A 25,645-nucleotide genomic window follows, 5' to 3' on the forward strand; every position below is an offset into this window, starting at 1 on the left:
TTTTAAATAAATAGCTGCTAAGATCTTTTTATCTCCTATAATACCAGAGGTTCTGGTCTTATGTTCTAGTCATTTGTGCTAGCTAGTGCTAGAGCTCTACTCTTTTGATGTACAGCCAAAGGAACTGGATTTTTATAAATTAGTCTCTTGTTGTAGTTGGCAAATTAATTTTATCTGACATTTTTATTATTGAAATCCATGAATCTTGCATTCAAGAAATAAGGCAAGAAAGCTGGTAAGCAGGTCTCTGCCCTCTTGTTCCTCTGCATCTGTAAGATGCCATCCCAAATCCTGGAACACCAGGCACGAAACACCGTGACATCACAGACCTGAGATTAAGATTCATACTGAAGTCAGTGTTTCCCAACCTGGTAACCACCATACAGACCTTTTTATTCTGCTTTACTCTATTCCTCCAGTGAGCCCCATATTTTGGAAAATTATCTGTCCAGTTCATTAATTAATTCAGTTCTTATACTACTTCAATGGATTAAAGATAGAAAAATGAATGAGGCCTTGCATTATTCAAAGATGTGACTCTTAACCCAATTCATCTCATCAGGATGGATGAAGTAACCAATGTTACAAACTGACTTAATATTCAAATTTTGACTGGTCTGCAGTTTTATCACAGGTTAGCATGCAAATTCCATAGGCTTTTAAATATATAAAGGAATTCACAGACTCCTAGGCTACTTTTAGAGAACCACTCTGTCTCCAGGGATGCTGACAATCACTGCTTTAAGGTATATTGTGCAATGTTTTATTTTCAATCTTTCTTGTTTTCTAATAGATGTACTTAAAACTGAAAATGCTCCTCTGAGTACTGCGTTGGCTGTGTCTGACAGTCTTAAGCTGTGGTGACTGTTGTTTATTTCTAGTGGGTAATTTCAGATTCAGTTGCCTTTATATTTAAACCAGGAATTACTTAATGTGTTTAAAATTTCCAAGCAGATAGAGTGTAACCTGTATGGTTTCTACTTTATGGAATGCATAGTCAATATCTGTAAATATTCTATGAGTTATGGGGGGGGGAGGGGTGACTTGCCTGTTCTTTTTTGGATTTAACTGGTTAATTGTCAGACCTTCTACATTCTTACTGTCCATTTAATGAATTGATTTCTGAGATGTGAAAGCATTATGTGACTGTTGGTGAGCTGTGCCTTTTATAACTGAGATATTCTCTTTTGTCCTTAATACTTTCTGCATTGGCTCCTATTTTCCCCAATTAATGTAGTCAAAACAGCTTTAGGGAAGTTCAATCTAAGAGTCTCTGGGAAGTTTAATCCGTTCATGTTAATTGAAATTGTTGAAATGTTTGGACTATTCCTACCATCGTATTTTGTATTTTCTGAATATCGTGCTTGTTTTTATTTTACCATTTTATTGGCTTGATTGATTGTTGGTTTTTTTCTCCTTGTTTTTCCTCTTAGTGCTTTGGAAATAATTCAACCTATTGTTGTTCCTTTAAGGGTTACCTTTTTTCTCTATATTTACAGTTAATCAGTAGTCATATTTTCCACCCATCTCCCAGTTAAGTCAGTTACTTTAGCATTCTGTCACTTCCCCACCTGGACCTCTTCTCCTCGTGTAATCATGTGAGATTTCTTTTAGGTTAATCTCTGTTACCTTGGTCTGTGTGTGGTTTGTGTCTTGATATTATGCATCATTATTTAGACAGCTATAAGATTCACTGTTTCCTTCTCACTGCTTTTTCTTTCCTCCCAGGGTTAGTTTTTTGGTTTACTGCAGCATATCATCAAGTAATTAAATGTTGAATCCTCATTTCAATTAAAAACAAAGTTTAGGGTGTTAGTTTCAAAATCATTTCCCTTCAGAATTTTGAAGCTATAACATGATTGCTAGCATCCAGTATTGCTTCTTAAAAGTCAGACACCATTCTGATTCTCTCTCTTTATTTATTGGTAAAAACTTATTTTTCCCCCTCATGAAAAACTTTCAGGGTTTTCTTTTTATGCTTGGAGTCCTAAAATTTCACCAGTAATGCACCCAGGTATGTGGGATATAATATATGTCATTCATTCTGCTTACCTAATGGTCCTTTCACTCTGAAGAATTGTACCATTCTTAGACTAAGGGCAATTTCTAAAATGATTTCTTTATTTTCTTTCCATTTTGTCTTTTTTTTTTCTAGACTTCTTATCAAGTGAATATGGGACCTCCTGACTTGATCCTGTCACTGGATTTATATAATTTGTCTTGGTCTTTTTGCTCTATTCTGAAAGATTTCTTCAAATGTTATCCTCCAGATCACTAATTCCCTCTTCAAGCATGTCCATTACATCATTTAGCTTTTCTGTTTAGTTTTTAAGTTTAGTAATTTGTTTTTAAATAGTCAAGATTGCTTTCGTGTTCTAACAGCTTTTTTCAAAGGTGTAGTACCCTTACATTTCTAAAGATATCAATTAGAATTTTCATGTTATTTTCTATTCCTTGAATTATTTGTTTTCCCCATTGATTGTCAGTTGTTCTGTTTGTTCAATTTACTAATTATCTTTATCACTATTTGTTGTCCTTAAAGGATCACTCTTACATATGAAAGAGATTCACTTGATTAATGGGTTGGTAGTGGGTATGGATTTTTCCCACATTTGTAGAAGCCTTCTTTGCTCCCATAGATGTTTACCTTGACTGAGAAAAGGGAGCTTGTTCACGCAGAATTTTTAGAATACACGGATGGGGAGTGGGCAAAAGATCTAGGCTGTTGTCTGAGCCTTACTCCCATCTCTTTGCCAAAATACAAAGGGTTTTAATCTGAGGTTTAATCCCAGGCAGAACTATCTCCCACTCCCACCAACCACTTGGTTTTGGAGGTGGGCAAGGTTAGCACTTGACTATTGCAGCTAGAGGCCTCCAGCTTTCTGTCACTTGTGGACTCAGCTTAGAGTATCCCTGTAATTGCTTTTACCTTTCCTATTGCTGTCTCTGGGGCTGGTTTGGGCTGAGGCCTTCCTCTCTTGTTTCTTGTCAGCCTGATCAATTTTACAGTGATTCTCAAACTTTGGTTCATCAGAATCACTTGGAGGGCTTGTTAAAACCAGATTGCAGGGCTCTGCCCCCAAAGGTTATGAGTAAGGGGAGTTGGGATGTGTCCTGAGAATTTGCATTTCTAACAAGCTTGAGGTGATGCTGATGAGGTTTGTCTGGGGGGACCACATTTTGAAAACCATTTTATAGGAGTTTCTCAAAACCACTGGTTTCCTGATATCCTCCTTTATCTTGTATTTCTTCCCTGTTGTAAATCTTCAGTTATTTTTATAAATATCATTTCAAGGAATTTGGAGCATATGGAGAGAGTAGTCAATTGTTTTTTTTTTTTTTTTTAATTAATTTATTTATTTTTGGCTGTGTTGGGTCTTGTTGCTGTGTGCGGGCGTTCTCTAGTTGCAACGAGGGGGAGTTACCCGTCGCTGTGGTGCGCGGACTTCTCATGGTGGTGGCTTCTCTTGTTGCAGAGCACGGGCTCTAGGTGCACGGGCTTCAGTAGTTGTAGCATGCAGGCTCAGTAGTTGTGGTGCACGGGCTTAGTTGCTCCATGGCATGTGGGATCTTCCCAGACCAGGGCTCGAACCCACATCCCCTGCATTGGCAGGCGGATTCTTAACCACTGCGCCACCAGGGAAGCCCCGATTGTTTTAATCCAGACTTTTAATTGAATCTCTTTATTCATTATAGTCCTCAGTTTTTTGGGTAAACATCGTTGTTTAATTTCTTTTTCTCCTTTTTGTGGCTTTTTTAAAAAGCATTTTATTTTGGAGAATTTCAGCACATGTAAAAGCATATGAAGCGTAAAAAGAGAATAATGTAATGATACCCTTCTTCCCAACCCTCGTGCAGCTTCAGCACTTTATCAGTTTGTTGCCAATCATGTTTTCATTTACACCTCACCCATTCCAACCCACCCTACCCTACCCCACTCCACATGAGATTATTTTGAAGCAAATGCTAAGGCATCTTATTATTTTATCCCTATATATTTTAGCATACATCTCTAGAAGATAGGAACTTAAAAAAAGATACCTATCATTACAAATTAATTCTTTGAGCTCATCAACTGTCCAATCAGAAAAATTAAGTTTTTATAACTTTTTATGATAACATAGTTAAGATCATTCTGTATATTTCATGTTGTGCCTTGTTCTGTATATCAAAAGTGCCATGTTGGAAAACTATATTTTGGACATATTTAAAAGCTCAACCTATTTTTGTATTTACTATCACTAACACCTTCCTCTTTTCCATTAAAAAACAGGCATTTAAATTCTCAAGTGGACAACATATCAATATTTTAATTTAAATGTGAAAATGGTGGTGCTCTGTGCAGTAGAGCTCTCCAGTGCTGCTGGGTGCTAGGTGGTCAGTGAGTCCTGAGGGAGAGGGGAGGGAGGAGAGAGCCCCGCTGATGGAACAGCCCAGGGTGGTTCTTCTTCTGATGGTTTTCTAACGTCCACAGCCCACACCCTGAATTAGCATTTGAAAGTTGCCTTATTCACTTCCTTTGTCCAGCGACTGTTTGCCTCTTTTACAAGGCTGGGAATAAGCCACTTCATTTGTGGTGGAAGCGGAGTTTGGAGGGCAGGCTTGCTCCAGAGCAGTCTCCTGTTAGCATACCTGGAGGCAGCTTGGGAGTGGCTTAGGGAACAGATTATTATTTCTTCCTCAAAACTGGAAGATCAGCTAGGTGGTTTGTGACCACTTAGAGGGGAGGGATATGGAGGGTGGGAGGGAGGGAGACGCAAGAGGGAGGAGATATGGGAACATATATATATGTGTAACTGATTCACTTTGTTATAAAGCAGAAACTAACACACCATTGTAAAGCAATTATACTCCAGTAAAGATGTTAAAAAAAAAAAACTGGAAGAGGAGAACATCAGTAAGTGTGAATAAACGGAGTAATAAAGAAGACAGATACTCAGAATGTACAGAGAAAAGACCCCAAATTGAAATTCTGTTCTTACAGCTGTTGCCATAGACTGTGCCCTGCAGTGCAGTGCATCCTGTGAAACACCAGTTGTGGCTCATGCTTGGAACACTTTCTGGGTCTTATAAAGAGAGCAAGTGTCTTCTATCGATCTTCCGTACCCAGCCGACTTAAACAAGTCTTTGTACACACCCTGGAGAAACTATGATGTCTTCGCTTCAGGACCTTCCGCCCATTGTGTGAAGGTTTCCACATTCCAGTTTCTGGCAGCGTCATCTCTGGTTATTAGCAGCGAATGCCATCGTTTCCTGGGTCACGTATTTGCAGTTTAGTGTCTATATGTTGTTCTGATTATTTTTATGTTTTTATTTAATTTGTGAAGCTGAACTATAGGCTTTATTTGGATTCTACTCGTTTTCCAAGAATGTCCTTTTTGATGGTTCAGTCCAGGATACCACGTTGCATTTAGTCGCTGAATCTCTTAGTTATCTTGTTTTTAGTTGTTGTTGTTTTTCAATGTCAAAAGTAATATGCTCGTTGTAAAAATTCAAATAATCCAGTAGTATATAAGATAAAAAAGTGAGGTTTGTTTTGCCCTGTTCCCTTCTCATATTCCCCAGAGAACCACTGTTAACTGTTTGGTGTGTATTTCCAGACATTTAAAACACATATAAGTATCTGAATATGCTTGTATAAACTTTGTGTTTAAATGGAAAAATCATAGATAATGCTTTGCAGATTTTTTCACTTGACGGTATGTCACAGACATTTGTGCATGTGTATATAAATATATGCATATATATGCATGTATGTACACATATGCTTTCACTTTTTAAATCATTCCCCAATGGGGAAATTTGTTTCCAGTTTTTCTCTGAGGTTAATGATACTACCGTGAACACTACTGAATTTACAGTGATACACACTCTGTGTGGATGGGTGTGTGTATGCACCTCTGGATACTTCTGTGGAAAAGAACGTTCGGATCAAAAATCAAATGACCTTTAAAAGGCTTTATCAAATTACATTCTTATTAAAAATGTTTTTAAAAGGATTGAAACTTGAAATAAGAGAAGTGGATTACTTTATGCCCTTTCAGTGTCATACTAGAGCAGTGGTTCTCAAAGTGTGGTCCAGGGACCTCTGGGGGTGTCTAAGACACTTTCGTGGAGGCTGTGAAATTGAAACTATTTTCCTAATCCTAAGACATTATTTGCCTTTTTCACTCTCATTTCTTTTATGAAAGTACAGTGGAGATTTCCTAAAGGCTACACAGTGTGTGATGCTGTCATCACTATGTGCTTGGCTATTCTTGTGTTTCCTAGAATTTTCTAAGGTGGTGGGTTGAGGATATGTATATGAGTTTTTACAGATTAACTCAGGTGGTTCTCAGGACTTTTACTGTATTTTTACTAGCTATCTTTGGTTATCCCTGCTATATAGTCTCTGTAACCGCTGTAATTACTGTCATCAATAAGTTGTTATTTTAAATCCCAGAGATTTGCAAAGCTTTAAAATGATGCCACTCAGCTCACTAATATATTTTGTATTGGAAAAATGTTATTTATGTTAATATGTAAATGGTTTATTGTTTTTAAGTGAATTAATATGTTTAAATTTTGTTTTAATTTCTAATGCTATGAATATCAGTAGATACAACTCACATAAATAAAAGCTCTTGGATAATTTTTAAGAGTGTGACAGAGTCCTGAGACATGTTTGGGAAACCACTGTACTAGAGTATTGTCTAACAAACAATGCTAGATGCTGACGTTTAACTGCCACTTTTTTTGGGCTGCGTTGGGTTTTTGTTGCTGCACGTGGGCTTTCTCTAGTTGTGGTGAGCGGGGGCTACTCTTCGTTTTGGTGGCTTCTCTTGTTGCGGAGCACGGGCTCTAGGTGCGCGGGCTTCAGTAGTTGCAGCACATGGGCTCAGTAGTTGTGCTGCATGGGCTTAGTTGCTCCACGGCATGTGGGATCTTCCTGGACCAGGGCTCGAACCCGTGTCCCCTGCATTGGCAGGTGGATTCCTAACCACTGTGCCACCGGGGAAGTCCTAACTGCCACTTTTTGTTTGTGATTGATTATGGCCCAGATTCCGTAAAGCCAGATGTTAACTTGTACATTATTGATAAGCTGCAAGTGATCTCTATTTGATGGAGTGACATGCTATTTTTCTCTAGCAGAAAGGATGTTACAGTTGTTTAGCCTTGTAGGACATTAACCACTTTAGCATCTAACTTTGTGACCTTATTCCCACATTCTTTTCTGGTATCCTCTTTTGTCACCCTTCAGGGTCCTTTGGTAGTAAGTTAAACCTTTGTTTTTACCTGTGCTTTACTGTGTTATGTTTCCAACTTTTTGAAATTTTATTCTTTGACACATACATGGGAATTTACCAGTGTGTTACAAACCTTTTTACTAGTTTTGCTGATACGTGAAATGTGCCAGTATGTAAGACTTAAAGACTTCAAAGTTTAAAAAAAAAAGTAAACATTTCGTCCTAGTTCAGTTGGGGCTTACCATTCAGGTGCGTGAGAAGGATGTGAGACTGTAAGAAGGACTGGGTGGTGTGCAGGCTTCTGTCTCCATACCCCTCATGGCACTGGTTGGGGAGGTACGTGTGCCTTTCCTTGGAACCCTCCTACCCCTAGAGGCGGTCCTCTCACTGCGGTAGTGGAGTGGTCCCCAGTGTTGGGCCTTTCAAATATAACATAGGTTATACTTCGATGACCTTTTTGAGGGACAAGAACATCCAACAAACAGCAGATACAGTAATTTTGTTAGTCTGTCAGGTGAGAGAATGGCTTTTTTTCCCCTGACGTTAGTGAAGCTAAGCCTTTTTTTGGCCATTGTATTCTGTGAATTACCTGTTCTAGTACTTTATTTTCCTGTTGGTTGCTTGTACATTTTCGTTTTGATTTGTACAGACACTTCGTTATGGATCTCAATCTTTTGTTAATATTTCAATCTCTTGCTAGTATTTTAATTTAGGGAAGTTTGATCTATTGCTTTTTCTTTGATGGCTTTGGGGCTTCGTGTCATACAAAAATATATTTTTTTCTTGTAATATATGTTTGTGATATTATATTTTGGTCTTTATTTTCTGTCTAGTATGAGATAGGAATTTGTTACTTAAAAAAAAATTCCCTATTCTGTAGAACTACAGAGGAGGAACTTAAGACTTTTTTTTTTTTGCTCTCATCCCTTTAGTCTTACAGTTAAAATGGTTTACCTTCTTGATACTGCCTTCTACGTTTTGTGCTCTACAGAAGGGTTTCTGTTTTTCTTTTCTTTGAAGATGATACTGTATAATAGGAAACAATCTATTATTATTAATTTTACAGTTAGAGATTTCTTTTTAATATCTTCAAAGGCAGAGTTATTTAATCAAGGCTACCTTTTTTCCTTCCTATGCTCTTTTCTCCATTTTCTTAAAACTACTGAAATTTCTTCCTTTTTGTTTTTTGGCTGCATGGCCTGTGGGATCTTAGTTCCCTGACCAGAGATCAAACCCACGTCCCCTGCAGTGGAAGTGCAGAGTCTTAACCACTGGACTGCCAGGGAAGTCCCACTTCTTTGTTTTATTGGAATGGTAGCAGCAGCCAGTTCACAAATTCTGTTTTTACACAATCAGAGATTGCTGACCCTAACCACTGAACTATCTGAAGATAACCAGTACTTGGGGCCTTTTTTTATGTTACAGTAACCACTCATTTTTTTGTCCCTTCTCATGGGACTGTGACCTTCTTATATCTTGAGGGAAGTAAGTCATATATCATTGTCTTGCTTGAGAGTTTCTGAGACATATAAAATTACCTACAGTACACCAGTCAATATTATTTGCAGATGAACTGCATAAATCCCAGGATATGGAAGAATTTTAAGATTCTTGAAAATTCTGTTGCTTGAAAATAAATCTAGGATGACATTTATGGTTTCAGCTCTGGAAATACTTTCTGGTTTTTGTTTTTAGACAATATTGTCTCAATTCTTTCTGGTTTTTGTTTTTAGACAATATTGTCTCAATTCTTTCCATATTTATTTTTATGTTTATTTAAAACAATGCCAAATCACTATGATAGAAATCTATTTCCTTGCAGAAGCAGGAAAAAAAAAAGCTCTGAATTAGATGCATATTTGTGTTACAAGGCTGGGCACTTTTCTTTTGAATATTTTGGAACTTGGGGACATGTTCAAGAACAGGTTTTTTGGCCACAACTAAAATAACAAGGTTTGAATTTGGTAAGCACTTATTAGATCTCATATGGTTTTTGTTGGATATGATATATGAGACTGTGACAAGGAGACATTCGTCAAAATAAGAAATCTCTGAAAGGTACTGTTTTAAAATCAAAGAGCTGAGAAGATAGAAGATTATCAGTCAGATTATATACTGAGGGACTTCCCTCGTGGCACAGTGGTTAAGAATCCGCCTGCCAGTGGAGGGGACACGGGTTCAAGCCCTGGTCCAGGAAGATCCCACATGCTGCGGAGCAGCTAAGCCCGCGCGCCACAACTACTGAGCCTGCGCTCAAGAGCCTGCGAGCCACAACTACTGAGCCCACGGCTGTTACTACTGAAGCCCGTGCGCCTAGAGTCCGTGCTCCTCAACAAGAGAAGCCACCGCAATGAGAAGCCCCTGCACTGCAAAGAAGAGTAGCCCCTGCTCGCCACAACTAGAGAAAGCCTGCGCGCAGCAACGAAGACCCAGAGTAGCCAAAAATAAATAAAATAAATTTATTAAAGAAAAATATTATGTACTGAGTCTGGCTTGTAGAGCTTGTGGTGCTTATTGTCTTTAATTACCTAGCAAGGAAAAATGGCATTTGAAAATTAATTGCTCACCGTGTCATGTACTGTATTACTTTGATGTAGACCAGCGGCTCCCACACCAGGCTGATCATCTGAATACAGGTTCCCACCCTGAGATTCTGATTTTTGTAGATATAGCGGTATAGCCCAGGAATGTTTTAACAAGTTCCTCAGGTGATTAGTATGGTCTGACAGGTTTGGAAACCTCTGATGTAGACCATTGTGTGTGCATTAGAAGCCCCTGCAGGATGTCTTGCTTGTTCAAATACAGATTGCTGGGTCTACCTCCCAAGTTTCTGACTCAAAGGTCTTTGGTGGGTCCTGAGGATTTGCAATTCTATTAAGTTCCCAGGAGCTGCTGCTATTGCTGCTACTGGCTCAGGGACCACACTTTGAGTACTACTGACATAGACAGTCCCCAAGGCTCCCCAGTCCCCGACTGGTCAAGCTCAACAAGGAAACAACAAACTGTATTCTATGGCAAGGTTCTCAGTTTCTGTGGCTCAAGTTTTGCATTTCTTTTTCATGTTCTACTTGGTCATTTTTACCCTTTGTAGTGAGCATTAACTGATGAGCCTCTGTCCCTAAGGAAAGTTTTGAGTGGGAAGAAGATGATGTTTGCTGGCTAGGGTGGCTTGGTAGTGGAATGGAAATAGCCCAGGCATTGTGTAAAGCTGGGCTAAAGTCCCCATTCTTTGACCCTGGTTTTATTGTGACCTTGGGCAGGTCACCTGATCTCTCTGCTCTCCAGCCATAGAGCTCCAGCCATACTTCCTCCTTCCAGGAGGCCTTTACTCCTCTCCCTGCATGGAAAGCTCTTCCCTTTCTTCTAACATCTTGTTATTGCTTGTTTCAGCTTGGACCTCTGCTCAGTCCTCACTTCCTCAGGAAAGCCTTCCCTGACCTCCCCAAGTAGGTGAGGTCCTCCTTTTTTTATACACTCACACCATGTACCTGCCTTCCTCAGCATTGCCAAAGTTGCGGTTTTATATTTACTTGTGTGATCATTTGTCTCTCTTCGCTAGACTGTAAGCTCTGGGACTTAAACTATAAAAAAAAAATTATCAGTTTGTGTTTCCTATTGTGTTTGAGCTGCAAATACCGTGCCTGACACATAAGGAGTTGAATGAATGGCAATGAATGGGGTCACGTTATACAGAAAGGCAAAGGCAGGGAGGCATTCCAAAACTGGCTGCTTTCCTGCTGTGGATTTCTAGAAGACACCCTGTTATTCTTATAATAAGTTCTTTATTTTGCACAAATGTACTCAGTTTTAGTTATTTGCCAGAGCCCTGACAGTACGACTACTATTTATTGTTTGCTTCCTATATAAGTCAGGCATCAGCTATGATCTCACATTTGACATTGATCTAGGAGGTCAAGAATCTTAGTCTACTAATACCTAGGGCATTACTTTCTCCTAAGATTCTAAGAACCAATGTGTACTGTAAAGATATTTATAGATAGAAGATAGATTTCCTTAGCACTATATTAAGGAAAAACAGCAGAAAGCAATTTTATGCTCAAACTAGATCTCTAAGGTGGTCTTTGAGGTTGAGGATGGGTGGTACCAAGGGAGAGTAAGGTAATTTCCAGCTACAGTAGTCCCCTCTTTTCCACTGTTTCACTTTCTGCAGTTTCAGTTACCTGTGGTCAACCACAGTCCAAAAATATTAAATGAAAAGTTCCAGAAATAAATAATTCATAAATTTTAAATTGTGCACTGCTCTGAGTAGCGCTGTGTCATGCTGCCTCACTTTGTCCTGCCCAGGACAAGAATCTCACATCATCACAAGAAGAAGGGTAAGTACAGTACAATAAGATACTTTAAGAGAAAGACCAAATTCACATAAGTTTTATTACAGTTATTGTTATTATTGTTATATTTTATTATTCGTTATTGTTGTTAATCCTCTTACTGTGCCTAATTCATAAATTAAACTTTATCATAGGTATGCATATATAGGAAAAAACATAGTATTTACGGGGTTTTGTACTATCCACGGTTTCAGGTGTCCACTGGGGATCTTGGAACACATCCCCCGTGGATAAGCGGGGACTACTTTACTTGCAAATATGACTGTCCTCTCTATATAGTTAAATCTCATAATGGGTAACATCCAGACAGTGCATTCACTTTACAGGGACAGGATGGTTTACTGGCCAGAACAAGACTTGACTAACAATATTTATATATCCAACTTACTTCTATGTCAGTGAGAAAAGGGATCAATATCCTGTAATTTAGAGAAATCTAGATTCAGAGAGACATAATGGCACTAAATAAGAAAGGGGGACCCTGGCCCAAAGACTCAACTATTCTAGGTCCTGTAGATAGATCTCTGGTGTGGAAATGTAAGCAATTCAATTATCCAACTAACTGTCCTTGCTCTATGTTTATATGCAAGCTTCAGATAAATGTTGGGAGACAGTTCTCCTAGGGTCTCTTGGGTTTCCTTTTTTCTGGACTGTCTTTTCAAGAATCTTTCTATAGCAATCAGCCTTGAAAATAGATGTTGTCTCTCTAGAGCATAGGGCCGACATGCTCACTGCACATTATAAAAGATTCAGAGACTGATTTGATTTTATTTGCTGACATAGTCAATTCTGAATCTTTCAAACTGAGGACCAGTCCCTGCCCTTGGAGCATGAATTAATAGAGATAAATAAAGACCTCTTGGAAAAGAGCAACCAGCACCTGTGTTCTTTTTTTTTTTTCTTTTTTTATAAATTTATTTCTTTATTTTTGGCTGCGTTGGGACTTCGTTGCTGCGCGCGGGCTTTCTCTAGCAATGGCGAGCGGGGGCTACTCTTCATTATGATGCGCGGGCTTCTCATTGCGGTGGCCTCTCGTTGCGGGGCATGGGATCTAGGCATCTGGGCCTCACTAGTTGTGGTTCGTTGGCTCAGTGGTTGTGGCTCACGGGCTTAGTTGCTCCCCGGCATGTGGGATCTTCCCAGGCCAGGGCTCAAACCCGTGTTCCCTGCCTTGGCAGGTGGATTCTTAACCACTGAGCCACCAGGGAAGTCCAGCACCTGTGCTCTTAAAGAAGTGTTGATATGAAATCAGGCTGAATGAGTTCCTTTATTGGACTTGTATCAGAGTCCAATCAGGAGACAGAAACCACAGCAGGTGTTTTAATAGGGAACTTAATATAAAGAATTGTTTATATTAGGGAAGAAAAACAGGTATTAGGGAAGAAAAAAGGTAAAGACGGGACACAGGTGTCACAGAGGTAAGAATTATAGGAAATAGTGATCACCCCGAGGCTTGGGGTAACACAAGTAAGAGGCTGGGATTTTCTGAAACTTAGAACCTTGGAGCAGGGCCCGGAGTCAGACCTCTGGGCTGGAGGACATCCTACTTTGTTGGTCCTGGTTCCTCAAAAGCTTAAAGTGGGGGCTTCCCTGGTGGCGCACTGGTTGAGAGTCCACCTGCCGATGCAGGGGACATGGGTTCGTGCCCCGGTCCGGGAAGATCCCACGTGCCGCGGAGCGGCTGGGCCTGTGAGCCATGGCCGCTGAGCCTGCGCGTCCAGAGCCTGTGCTCCGCAACGGGAGAGGCCACAGCAGTGAGAGGCCCGCGTACCAAAAAAAAAAAAAAAAAGCTTAAAGGGGAGACTGTGGAGCTGGCACTCATACCTCTGGTGAGGGGGTGCTGGTGTCCATGCTAGTGTCTCTGAGCAGGGAGCGGAGGTGTTGCTCATGCTGGTTCTGGAAGTGTTGGAAGGAACTGCTGCCCCTGGAACCATGGTGCGGTCGTGGTCAGGCTCGGGAACTGGAAGGAAACAGCTTCATAGTCTCCCTCGAGTGCCCCCTATTGACAGAACCAAACAGGGAGCCAGCTGGTGAAGGGAGCACAGCTACAGACTGATGGCCCAGCATCATAGAGCACAGGAGGCAAATAACCAGTACAGGATTTTTTGCCGTACGCGGGCCTCTCACTGTTGTGGCCTCACCCATTGCGGGGCACAGGCTCAGCGGCCATGGCTCACGGGCCCAGCCGCTCCGTGGCATGTGGGATCTTCCCGGACCGGGGCACGAACCCGTGTCCCCTGCATCGGTAGGCAGACTCTCAACCACTGCGCCACCAGGGAAGCCCCAGCGCAGGATTTTTAAAAGCCTGTTGGACTAGAGGTTAGGAGGCAGGAGGAGGGAATTCGTTTCCTGGGGGCAACTGGGCAATTGTCCGAGGAGTCTCCAGCATTATCTTGAACTTAATATCTTTCTTTAGGTCAGGGAAGGGAGTAGCCAAGGACAGCTGACTTGGAAATCCTGTATTATTACTTGGTAGCATGGGCAATTACCTGGCCTATTTTGTGGGCTACATTAGGTGGAGGCAGGAAAAAACATATTCATGTGATCCAGGGAGACAGGCTCACTGGCAACTTTATTAGATTACATATGATTTTATGGGCTTGTCATAGAGCTTGTGCAAATTCCCATGTCTGACCCACACCCTGATAATGACTGATATCTTTTAAGAGATAGAACACCGCAGAGGTTTGGTTTTATCTCACCCATAACTTGTGGTCCACGTGACTTCATTTTATATGAGCTGATTTATAAAATGGGAAGTGGGACTTCCCTGGTAGCCCAGTGGGTAAGACTCCATGCTCCCAGTGCAGGGGGCCCAGGTTCGATCCCTGGTTGGGGAACTAGATCCCCCACGCATGCTGCAACTAAGAGTCTGCATGCCGCACCTAAAGATCCCATGGGCCACAACTAAGACTGGGTGCAACCTAAATAAATAAATATTTAAAAAAAAAACCCAACAACTGTGAAGCATGATGCAAATGAGAAGTGCTGTTTATTATTTGCATCCTTTCTGGTCCTTAACTGAGTTCCAGGGAAGTGATGGGTTTCTGTATCCAAGGGAGGATTTCAGAGAAGATAAAGAGAACAGGGAACAAAAGGTCAGAACTTACAAAATTAACAGAGTAGTTTTATACTTTTAAGATTTGGTGTTTACAAATAATAGCTCTCCTGACTGTTCTTTTAGAAGCCAGGATTTGGACCCAGGTAAATTGGACAAGTATCTCAATAGAAAACACTAGTTCATGAATTGTGGCTGTTTTAAAATAGCAGTGACCATGTAGGTATTTGAAAGTTTTATGATAGACATTTTTCCAGAATCCATTTATTTATTTTACATCTTTATTGGAGTATAATTGCTTTACAATGGTGTGTTAGTCTCTGCTTTATAACAGTGAATCAGTTATACATATACATATGTTCCCATATCTCCTCCCTCTTGCGTCTCCCTCCCTCCCACCTTCCCTATCCCACCCCTCTAGGTGGTCACAAAGCACCGAGCTGATCTCCCTGTGCTATGTGGCTGCTTCCCACTAGCTATCTATTTTACGTTTGGTAGTGTATATATGTCCATGCCACTCTCTCACTTCGTCCCAGCTTACCCTTCCCCCTCCCCATGTCCTCAAGTCCATTCTCTTCATCTGTGTCTTTATTCCTGTCCTGCCACTAGGTTCATCAGAGCCAGTTTTTTTTTTAGATTCCATATATATGTGTTAGCATAAGGTATTTGTTTTTCTCTTTCTGACTTACTTCACTCTGCATAAAGAATCCATTTATTTTAATTGAATGAAATTTATTAATAGTCTGGTACCAGGAATTGGACAAAACGTCACCCCATACCAGGCTTTCATGGTGGATAACTGTAAGTTCTAAGGTGTTGCAGGAATTGATCTGGATCTAGGTAAACAGCACTGTTGTATGAGATGCTGTTACATCAGCTTTTTTTTGTTTGTTTTACATCAGCTTTTATTATACTTAACCAGTGTATTTTGTTTGGATTGTGAATGTGGAAAGCCTATTTCATTCTAATTATTGCATGTGACTTTTAGTTTAATAGTTATCATAAGTGAGAATTTAATCGGTATCGGGGTAAATATGTATATGTAATATACTTTACTACTCAAACAGTGGGGAAACTTTTTTTTCCAAAAATAGAGGATGCACATGTTTCTGAAATGCCTTTACTATGTTTCTAAATTTAAAAAGAAGGAGGGCCGGGGAGAGAAAGACACCACCTGGGGTCAAGCAGGTTACCTGGAACTCTTCTGACCAGTTGACTGGAATTGCTCTCTGCTTTCCTAAAGCATAGCTTGGGTCACCAAGCATCAGAACCATTTACTAAGCACCTCTCTGCTGTGGCACTATTCTGGGCCCTGGACAGTCTTGGGAGACGAACAAGGTCACTGCTATTTATGTTAATACCGTACAATAAGTATGTGTGCCTGTCAATAAATAAATGACCTGTGAACACTGCAGAGAGAGAAGGGGACCTGGTGCATTCTGGGGAGGCCCTTCATCAGAGGCTCCCCTGGGGGTGATGGCAAAGTGGTTTGGAGTGCAAAGGACAGCCTTGATCAAACAGGCAAGGTAGGAGGGATGTTTCAGAAAGGACGAAGGGAAGAGCCCCTGTTGCTGGGCCACGTGTGGGGAGCCCAGTCCGGCGAGAGGAAGGAAGGAGTGAGGAGAAGCTGGATTATGTGCCTCGGCCTGAAGAGAAGCTTCACAACTATGGGACACAGCTAACCCTCTTGGGAATGAGAGACTGAGTGTGCAAATGGACGGTGGCCAGGCCACAGATGAACACAGAACTCTGACCCGCAGCCTGAAGCAGCCTGCCCGAGAAACCCACCTGTGGTCTACGCTTAAACTACCCAGGAAGCCAGCCAGGCTTGTAGGGAGTCAGTCTGCTATCTCTAGTAACAACCCAGGAGGCTAAATAGCTTCTGAAGCAATCAGCCCACATGACCGGGACTTGATTAATAACTGACAGCTGCCCTATTTCGTCTCCACGCCCAACAAAGAACCAATCAGAGAAAGCCAAATATTCACCCCTCCACAATCACATACGATGCTCTGCCTCTAGTCAGCCTGACTCCAGCTTCCCCAGGCCAACAGCTTCAATCAGGGCAGACCTCCTGCAGCTGTCCGGTGCCTATGAAACTTTCCCACTTCCCTGCCTGCCTTTGAGTCTCTGCCCAAGTGCTCGTGACAGTGGCTGACTTCTTTGCTATAGCAAGCTCTGAACAAAGAGCTTTTGTTTTTCTCATTTGCTTGGTCTTCATTTATTCCACAGGAGAATTGCTGCTGCTGGTTCTGATTTGTCTGCTGTATAGCTTCCCCCTTGCATTTCTGTTTCTACTTCAACGAGCACTGTTTGGCCTTTGCTCAGAATTTTGCCCAGAGAAATATCAGAAGAAGATAGATTCACAGCAATGCCGATGGGTATCTGCTTTTTGAGGGTCACTAGGAAATGGTGTTGAGTGTTTCCTTTTAGGTAGAGTGGAAAGAACAGGGGCTTCAGTGGAACAGGCAGTGGGTGGGAGAGAGTGCTGTCCTGATGTAGTCTGAATAGCTTTTTAATTTTAAGGGGACATTGCTAAGGGGATATTCAGCTCTTCTTGGATCAGTCATTAGTAGTTGACTTACCCTGCACTCAGGAAGTATTACAGCCTAGGCCTCTTTATAAAAGTTTTATTATCCTGAGAATGGCTCGGGAAGAAAGATATTATTATTGTTCAACAGTATCTAATTGTTGGGAACTGTCTATCAGCTGCTTGGAAGTTAATGTTCTGCTGACTGCCCCCTCCAAAAATCACGTTTTCTTAAAGGTTTGGGACAATACTTAGTTCAGCTGCTTTCTAATTTGCTGAGTCTTGGCCATTACATCTAATGGGAAATCATAATATACTGACTGTAAGATAAATTCCCCAGTTTGTTTTTGATTTTTTTTTTTTACAACTCTAACATGTGCATTGCTAAAAGCTATGGTCCCAGCCTTCAGATGTTTGAGTCAAAGCTGCCTCTCTTCTTGGCAACAGTAAGTTAACTGGCAACACAGGTTCTGTGAACAGCGAGTGGTATTACTCTGAGGCTGATGAGAAATCTTTTTGCCTTCCTTATGCCCTATCATCACAGAAGTATTTTATGTGCCGTGGTTGTGGAGCCAGCTATGATTACGGCCTGGACAAATGAAGTGGGAAATTCAAATTCGATGTGGAATCCTGATCTGCAACATCCAGGTTCCCCGGGTTGCATGCGAAGGCTTCTCTGTTGCCCCAGCCTGACTCTGCAGCATTACCTTCCTCTAGGAACCCCCATTCCAGGCACGCTGGTCTGTGCAGTACCCCTACCACATGTCTTGTATGTACCTGCTTCCAGAGTTTTGCTCCTGTTACCTCACAACTGGGCTCTCCCCACCACCTACACTTACCAAAGGTTCCTCATTTTTTTTTTTTTTTTTTTTTTTTTTTTGCGGTACCCAGGCCTCTCACTGTTGTGGCCTCTCCCGTTGCGGAGCACAGGCTCCGGACGCGCAGGCTCAGCGGCCATGGCTCCCGGGCCCAGCCGCTCCGCGGCATGTGGGATCCTCCGGGTCACGAACCCGTGTCCCCTGCATGGGCAGGCGGACTCTCAACCACTGCGCCACCAGGGAAGCCCCTTCCTCATTTTTAAAAGCCCAGCTCACACCCTACCTCCTCCTTGACATTTCTGTGATTGCCCTTATCAGAAGTGACCTTTTTCCTCTTAATTCTTACAGCGGTTGCTGTCCATATCACTCAGAGTGCCCTTCAGTGCAGTCCTCTGTCTTCATTCGTTCATTTGGCCGACAAATATTTACTGAATGCCCACACTAAATTCCAAGTTTTGTTCAAGGCAGGGGAGACAGCCGTGAACAAAACAGCAGAAATGTTTTCTGGTAGGAAAGGCAGATAACGAGCAAGGCAAATACGTAAAGTACATAGTAAATCAAGTGTCACTAAGTGCTGAGGAGAAAATGTAAATCCGGAAAAGGCAGGTTACTGAAATTTCAGCTGGGTGGACAGAGAAGGTGCCGTTGAGATGATAATTTCTAAAGGACCTGAAGGAGGTGAGGGAGCAAGGCATGAACATGTTCCCTCCATCTGGAAAGCTCTTCCCTCCCCACTCAGTGCAGAGGCCCTGAGGTGGGAGCATATCTAGAGGATTTGAAGAATGACAGGAGAGAGGTGTGGCTGGAGCCCAGTGCACTGGGGTAGGGGTACAATTAGTGGGATGGGGTAGGGCCTTGTAGATCATCGTTGGGACTTGTGCTTTTATTCTGTGTGAGACGGGAGGTGTTTTGAAGAGTTAAGGGACGTGATCTGATTTGTTTTTAAAGAATCTCTCTAGCTGTAGTGTTGAGAACGAGCTCTGCGGGATGGGAGAGCTTGTCAGCATTTCAGTCATCCAGGTGAGAGATGATAGTGACCAGGGCCAGAGCAATGGGGAGAAGTGATCAAGTTCTTTATGTAGTTTCATGATAGAGCCAGTTGGGTTTCCTGAGGGATTGGGTGTAGAATGAGAGAGAAAATGGAATCAAGGGTGATTCCAGGATTTTTGATGGGAGCAACCAGAGAATGTTTCGGCCATTAATGGAAATGGGAAGACTGCAGAAGTTGCAGAAGTTGCAGAAGTTGCTGGTTTGGGGGAACGGAAGTGGTGGACTCTCTGGGGCTCAGTTTTAAACACGTTAAGTTTGAGATGCTCAGTAGACATCCGTGTGTAGATATCAAGTAGGCGGTAGCTTCAGAAGGGCAGAATGTCTTAAGCCTCATGAATCTTCGTGCCTTGTTTGTTGATTCCGTGAACCAGGTAATCAACAGTGAACAATAATTCTGAATAGAGGTTGGGGGAGAAGTTACGAGATTTCTAACCCTAGACTGTGAGAGAGGGAAAACATTACTTTTGGATAACAATGAAGAAAGCGGTATTTCTGAAAATGGCTAGATGATGAGGAAGAAGGGACCAGGGGTGCACCTCTGTCAGCATCTATGAAGTCTTAAATCACGAAATGTTTATTTTCATTGGTTTAGGAAGAGCCCCAAACATCTTCACTCTCTGCTGAATATTCCATCTGGCCTCAGAATGCATTGTTGCTGATGGCATTATCATTATTATTATTATCAGTGACCGTCCCCTATTTTATGCAATATGTATAATAGTAGAGGCAGGTTGATATTAAGAGTTCAGATTCTGGGACAAAATGCCTGCAATTTGAATCCTGCTTCTACTATTTATATGTTGTAAGATTTTTAGCAAAAAACTGAAACCTTCCTGTGTTTCAGTTTTCTAATCAGTAAATGGTAATAATATTAGTACCTATCTCATTGGGTCATTGTGAGAATTGTTAATATATTAAAGTGTTTAGAATTGTATGGCATATAAGTGAATCCTATATGCGATATTAGTTTTTTATACCAAGCACTGTCTTATATACTGGGTGCCATGATGAGCACTGAACTTGACATAGTCCCTGGCCATGGAGCTATTGATGAAAATTGAGACAGATTATCTCCCAGGTATAGAAGAAAATGAGTTTCGAAAGCTCACTCAACTCAGAACTGCTGGTAGGAAATCCAGAAATGAATCACAAATAGTTTTAACCTTCCATACAAGGTCCAACTTGATTTGCACCTAGCACTTAAGTGGCAAAGCAAGCTAACTGAAAGTCTCAGAGGGCCATACTTTCAATATTTGGGCAACTGCCTTGTGGAACAGGAAACTACAATGCTGGGCAAGTTTTCTAGGTGCCAGGCCATGGGGTACCTGGCCTTGCACAAGTCTAGAGTCTGGTCCTCCAGAAAAATGAGGAAAGCTCGTCTCTGCCCCAGGGCTGAGCAGACAGATAGGGGTGAGTATGAATACAGTCTGACAAAGTTCTCCCTGTCTTGTGCCATCAGAGCAGAAGAAGGGAAGGTGTGGGGAGAAAGCAGTGTGTCTGTGAGGGGCGGGGGAGGACACTGGGAGACAGTGAAGTGGTTCCATGTTCTAGGTTGTAGTTGCTCAGAGACTGAAATTGTGGCCCACTGAGACTCTTAGTTGCTTTGCCACTTAGGTGCTGGCTGGAAACCAGGACTATTCCCCTGGGATCGACTGATTGATTGATTACTAAATGAATGAATGAATCAAGTAAGCAACCACTTAAACATTTACTGAGCGTGGCTCATGTGTCAGGAAAGATACCACGCTGTGACGATATTTTTACCTGGCTGAGGAAAGAGTTTCTTCTTGCCAAGAGCTGTGCCAGAAGCTGGGGAGACAACAGAATGAGACCCAAGACTGTGCCAGGTTGACTGCAGCTTACAGTCAACCATGGAGAGGGAAGCAGGGAAATTCATCCAGCCTGATGACTGATGGGATGGGCCCACAGAACAAGCGCCTAACCCAGCTTCGGGAGTTCAAGGGTCCTTGTCCTGAGTCATGGGACGAGAAGGCGATGCTAGGTTCGGGATAGAGGTGAAGGGCAGAGTTATATAACCTAAAAAAGCCCCGAGGAAGCTCTGTTATCCCAGTGGCCTCCTGAGCTCAGATCCAATTTTAGAAATTGAACCTAGTGTTAGGCCATGAAGATTAACACACCCCAACTGGTCAGCAGGGGCAGATGCTGTTACCCAAAAGAGCTTTGAGGTTAACTTTATGCCGTAGGCTGGGTCTGTGTTGGCCAGAGCTCTCCTTGGGAGAGTGGAATTTAATTGGCACTTATTTTCGATGCCCTTATAAAGGGTGACTCCTGGGCCCACTGAAATGGAAACCATTCGTGCTCCTAAATGACTGACAAGCAGGAGACCTGAATTGCACCCACCGCTTTGGCTAATGTAGACGCCCGGCAAGTAAAATGTATTTGGGGCTTTTTTCCAGGATCAAATGTATCAAATGGTGGATGAAATGGGAGAGCTGCCCAGTGAGAGTCAGCCTTAGATGCATGGGAACAGGAATAGCGGTTCCTTGTGTCAACAAGGAGGCTTTGTGTGTGTGTGTATGTGTGTGTGTGTGTGTGTGTGTCTGTGTGTAACTAAAGAAATGCAGCTCACTTACTGGTCTGGCTAAACCTCAAAAATTTGTGTTTTTTCCCTCCTCCCAGGAACATTTTGTTCATGCTGCTGGTTAAGAAGCGGGCAGCTTTCACACAGAAGTACAGCAGGAAGTATTTAAGTTAGATAAAAGGAAGGACTACTTGGCCGAATGAGTGAGTGCAGGACTGGGTTCCCAGGGGGATTATGGAATCTGATTTGTATTCATGGACTTTCCTATTAAATAACTTAAATAATAAAGGTGGCAAGGCATAAGCCTACCTCACCATTTTTTTAAAGGCCTGTGCTTTGGTACTCAGAGGAAATGAACCCATAGGGCTTCATGGGGCTGAGCTGGCCTTGGAGTCAGGGTCAGACGTGGGAAGAAGGGTGGGGAGGGTACAGAGAGAGGTGGAACAAAGGGATCAGGGCAGGAAAGCATGAGGGGCCAGTGGGACAGAGACAGTAGAGTGATTGGAATGTAGTCTCTGAAGAGGGAGCACGGGAGGATAATATTAACAGGCTCTCTGCAGGCTCAGGTTATGTGAGGGCTGGATTATGGAAAGCTGGGAGGGCTTGGCCAGGGAGTTTAGATTTTACTCAACAGGCAATTAGGAGCCTTTTTTTTTTTTTTTTTTTCAGGTTTTTGAGCAGGAAAGGGAAATGATGGAAATTTTGCTTCAGGGATCATGGTCTTTTAGAGGTTGAAGGGAACTTAGAGTCACGTAGTTCAGTGTTTCTCAGACTCTAGTGGCATCAGAATCATTTGGTGGTGGTGGGTGTGCTTGTTAAAATTCAGACCCTGCTCCTAGAAGTCCTCATTCAGAAGCTCCAGGTGGGGCTGGGAATCTGCAGTTAAACAAAGGCACTGGTGATCTTGGTGTCACTGGTGTAAGACCTACACTGGGAGGTCACTGCTGGCCTCCTGGGAGACGCTGTCCAAGGGATCCAAGCAGGGAGGCCTCGGGGGAACTCACAGAGAGCCACGGAGAAAACGAGTCAGCCCTAAAACACATTCAGGCCCAGAAAGCAGGACGCTGACTTTTTTTGTTGTCTTTTTGGCTGCTTTGGGTCTTCGTTGCTGCGCGTGCGTTTTCTCTAGTTGCGGCGAGTGGGGACTACTCTTCGTTGTGGTGCGCGGGCTTCTCATTGCAGTGGCTTTCCTTGTTGTGGAGCACGGGCTCTCGGAGCACGGGGTCTAGGCGCGCAGGCTTCAGTAGTTGCATCACGCAGGCTCAGTAGTCACGGCACACCGGCCTAGAGCGCACAGGATTCGGTAGTTGTGGCACGTGGGCTCCGTAGTTCAGGTGTGTGGGCTCTAGGGTGCGCGGGCTTCAGTAGTTGTGGCACACGGGCTTATTTGCTCCACGGCATGTGGGATCTTCCCGGACCAGGGCTTGAACCCGTGTGCCCTGCATTGGCAGGCAGATTCTCAACCACTGTGCCGCCACCCGGGAAGCCCCAGAAAGCTGACTTTGGACAGTACCGATCCAGTAGCAAGTTTTGGTCCCCCTTTCCCTTGCCCTCCCTGCGCTCCAATCTTGGAGGGCCTTGGAGCCTGGAAGGGAGGAAGGCCAAAGAAAGAAGTGAGAAGTGGGTCACACCCTCATTCCTGGACAGCAGACCCTGGCCCCGGGTCTGTTGGTAAATACTGAACCAGCACACCGCTATTCTTTAAGCAGCACACCAGCTCTCTAAGGTAAAAAGCCCTGCCTTGGAGTATCTGCCTATTTCCGTGGTGTAAATACTCTCCAGCACGGCCATCTCAGGCTACCCATGTGATGCCACGGAATGCAGGGTTAGAAAGAGAAGCTAAAATTCGGTCTGGTGAGCTGCTAGGAGCCTGACCCAGCTCCCCACCATTCCTAGCCTGAAGTGATGCCCAAGATGAGTGGTGGGGGAGAACTATCTGTCCAGAATGAAGATTGAGTTGCTGAACGGTATATTGTCCTGGACTGTGCTTTGTTATTTAAAGTGACCATAGAGCTCTGTGTTACCGCTCAAGTTCTCATCCAGTGGCAGGGGAAAAACGGAACCAATTTCAGTTCGGGGATAGTAAGAGACCAAGGAAAGCTGCATTCTGGTTATAGCCTAAGGATGGTGCCTGTCCAATGTATGGGTTACATGGGGAACTTTTATCTTTAAAACTGGGAAGGTACTTTTAAAAGAGAATTATCACGTGGACATACAAAACTGAAAGGTATACGTGAAATCTCCGCCCTCAGATTGAGAAGCACAGATGTAGGACAGTCTGTAGTTGATGAGGTTTGTTTTGGAGAGTTTTCTTTACTGTTCCAAAACAGATGCCCCCCGAAGGAAGGCAGCAGCTGTCTCACTGACTGAAAAACAAACAAGTGAAACTGTTCGAGGATGCAAAGATCGTACAGGAAGGACCCCCCGCCCCCAAAGACGCGCATAAGACCTACCTCACAGGTATACTATTAAGATTAACTGTGCAAACATACTGGCACGTGTCTAACACACAGAGCAGGTTTTCAGTCGGTAGGTTGTGGTTTTCCTTCAGCGACTTCATGAAGTTCCAGTGATGCTGGATGATGTCGACTCCCTCTTCGGGAGCTTCATCCGTGTTCATATGTAAGAACAGTTTCTGTTTCCACTCTTGCTGATGTATGTCACAATGGAAGCCTTAGAGAGCCTCGGTTAGGGGAAGAGCGGGAACCTTCTAAGACCCTTTGGCCGGTGGGGAGAGAGGAGGGAGTAAACGGGAACCAGAACCAGCTTTTAAGCGGGCTCCCACGTGTTCGGCGCTCGCGAAAACAACTTCTGTGTAGTTTAAGTCGCCACGAGGCCACCGGGACCAAAGCTCTCCCACCCCGGCTGCCCGAATAACTGGCCCTTTGTGCTTCCTCATCCACGGGGCCGGTTGTAAGGCAGAAACTGTGCCCGGAGAGATGCTGCTTCCAGCCGAGACCGGGCTGGGAAACCGCGGGGACCTTCCCTCAATCACGCCTGCTGGCAATGAGGGACTTTCTCCGGTTTTTTAAAGTACGTTCACAGACCACCACCGCCTACTTTCAGTGACACGAATCCTGCCTTTTACCGTTCAGTCAACAGAACCTGCCTGTTCCAGGCAGCCCTGCCTCCTGTTTCTTGAGAGGAAAGGGAAAGTTTCTGGGGACTGGACGGGGCCTGCGTACGGCCCCGCACAGTGCGGAGGGGAGAGGGACACACTCCGGGCGCTGGGGACACCCGGGCTTGGCGGCCCAGGGGACGCGGCCCGTGCGTTTCCTCAGGCGTGCGTGTCTGCCCGGCTGCACCGAGGCGGGTCTGCTGCGCTGCGAGCGGCTGCCCCGCGGCTGGTCAGTGGCCGCCAGGGACCCGGCGCCCAGCCCACTCCGGCCTCTGTGGAGCCGGTTTTACGTCCTTCCAAAGGAGTGTCAGTCCTTCGGTGGTCTGCCCATTTCTTGTGAGAAATTATGAATAATGACTCATCAATCTAGAATCTACACCGGTGTATACGTGGTGTCTAAAAATCAGGAGACTGGATGAGGTCATAAAAGACGCGAACGTGGAAGAAAAAGAGATTCGAGCGCCCTCCTCATAGCGCGGAAGAATAGAGGGCGGGCCGGAAGGCATCTCCGCATGCGCAGAAGCAGGTCTGACAAAGGTTGACGGAAGAGGCGGGGCGGGAGGACGCTGAGGGTAAAGACATAATTTGTCTAGATTTGCGCTGATTATTGTCGTTTCCCACATGGTCTAGCGGTTAGGATTCCTGGTTTTCACCCAGGCGGCCCGGGTTCGACTCCCGGTGTGGGAACTTCTGACGTTTTTGGACAAAAGAAAAGCAATTCAAACCCCCCTTAACTAGGGGGTGGGGGGACTAGATTAGTGCTTTTAGAAAACGCTGTAACCCCATTTCAGAGCAGCCAGGAGAGAATGAAGCTGGAGGGAAGCAAGGTCTGCCCTCGAGCGGGCGTCGGCACAGAGCCGACGCAAACCCGGTCCACTGGCAGAAGCAGGAGGAAAGGAAATAACTCGGAACAGTGGCAAGTTAGCTTTTGAAATAAGTCTTTAAATCTGA

At 43.6% G+C, this 25,645-nt stretch overlaps 1 protein-coding gene and 1 non-coding gene across 2 annotated transcripts in view; both read left to right on the forward strand.

Moving 5' to 3' along the window:
* The window catches only part of NUFIP1 (nuclear FMR1 interacting protein 1), a 51,403-nt gene extending 44,789 nt beyond the window's left edge, over positions 1-6,614 (forward strand). The window contains exon 10 of the mRNA XM_060288114.1: positions 4,985-6,614. Within this exon, the coding sequence (XP_060144097.1) occupies positions 4,985-4,996 (12 nt within the window). The 3' untranslated portion in view covers positions 4,997-6,614. The remainder of the gene's footprint in view (positions 1-4,984) is intronic.
* Positions 6,615-25,309: 18,695 nt separating this feature from the next.
* On the forward strand, positions 25,310-25,381 carry TRNAE-UUC (transfer RNA glutamic acid (anticodon UUC)). The gene has a single exon. It is a non-coding gene; the product is annotated as a tRNA-Glu (tRNA).
* The last annotated feature ends 264 nt before the right edge of the window (positions 25,382-25,645 follow it).

This window comes from Globicephala melas, chromosome 18 (genome assembly GCF_963455315.2).
Source record: "Globicephala melas chromosome 18, mGloMel1.2, whole genome shotgun sequence".
Classification (NCBI taxonomy): Eukaryota; Metazoa; Chordata; class Mammalia; order Artiodactyla; family Delphinidae; genus Globicephala; species Globicephala melas.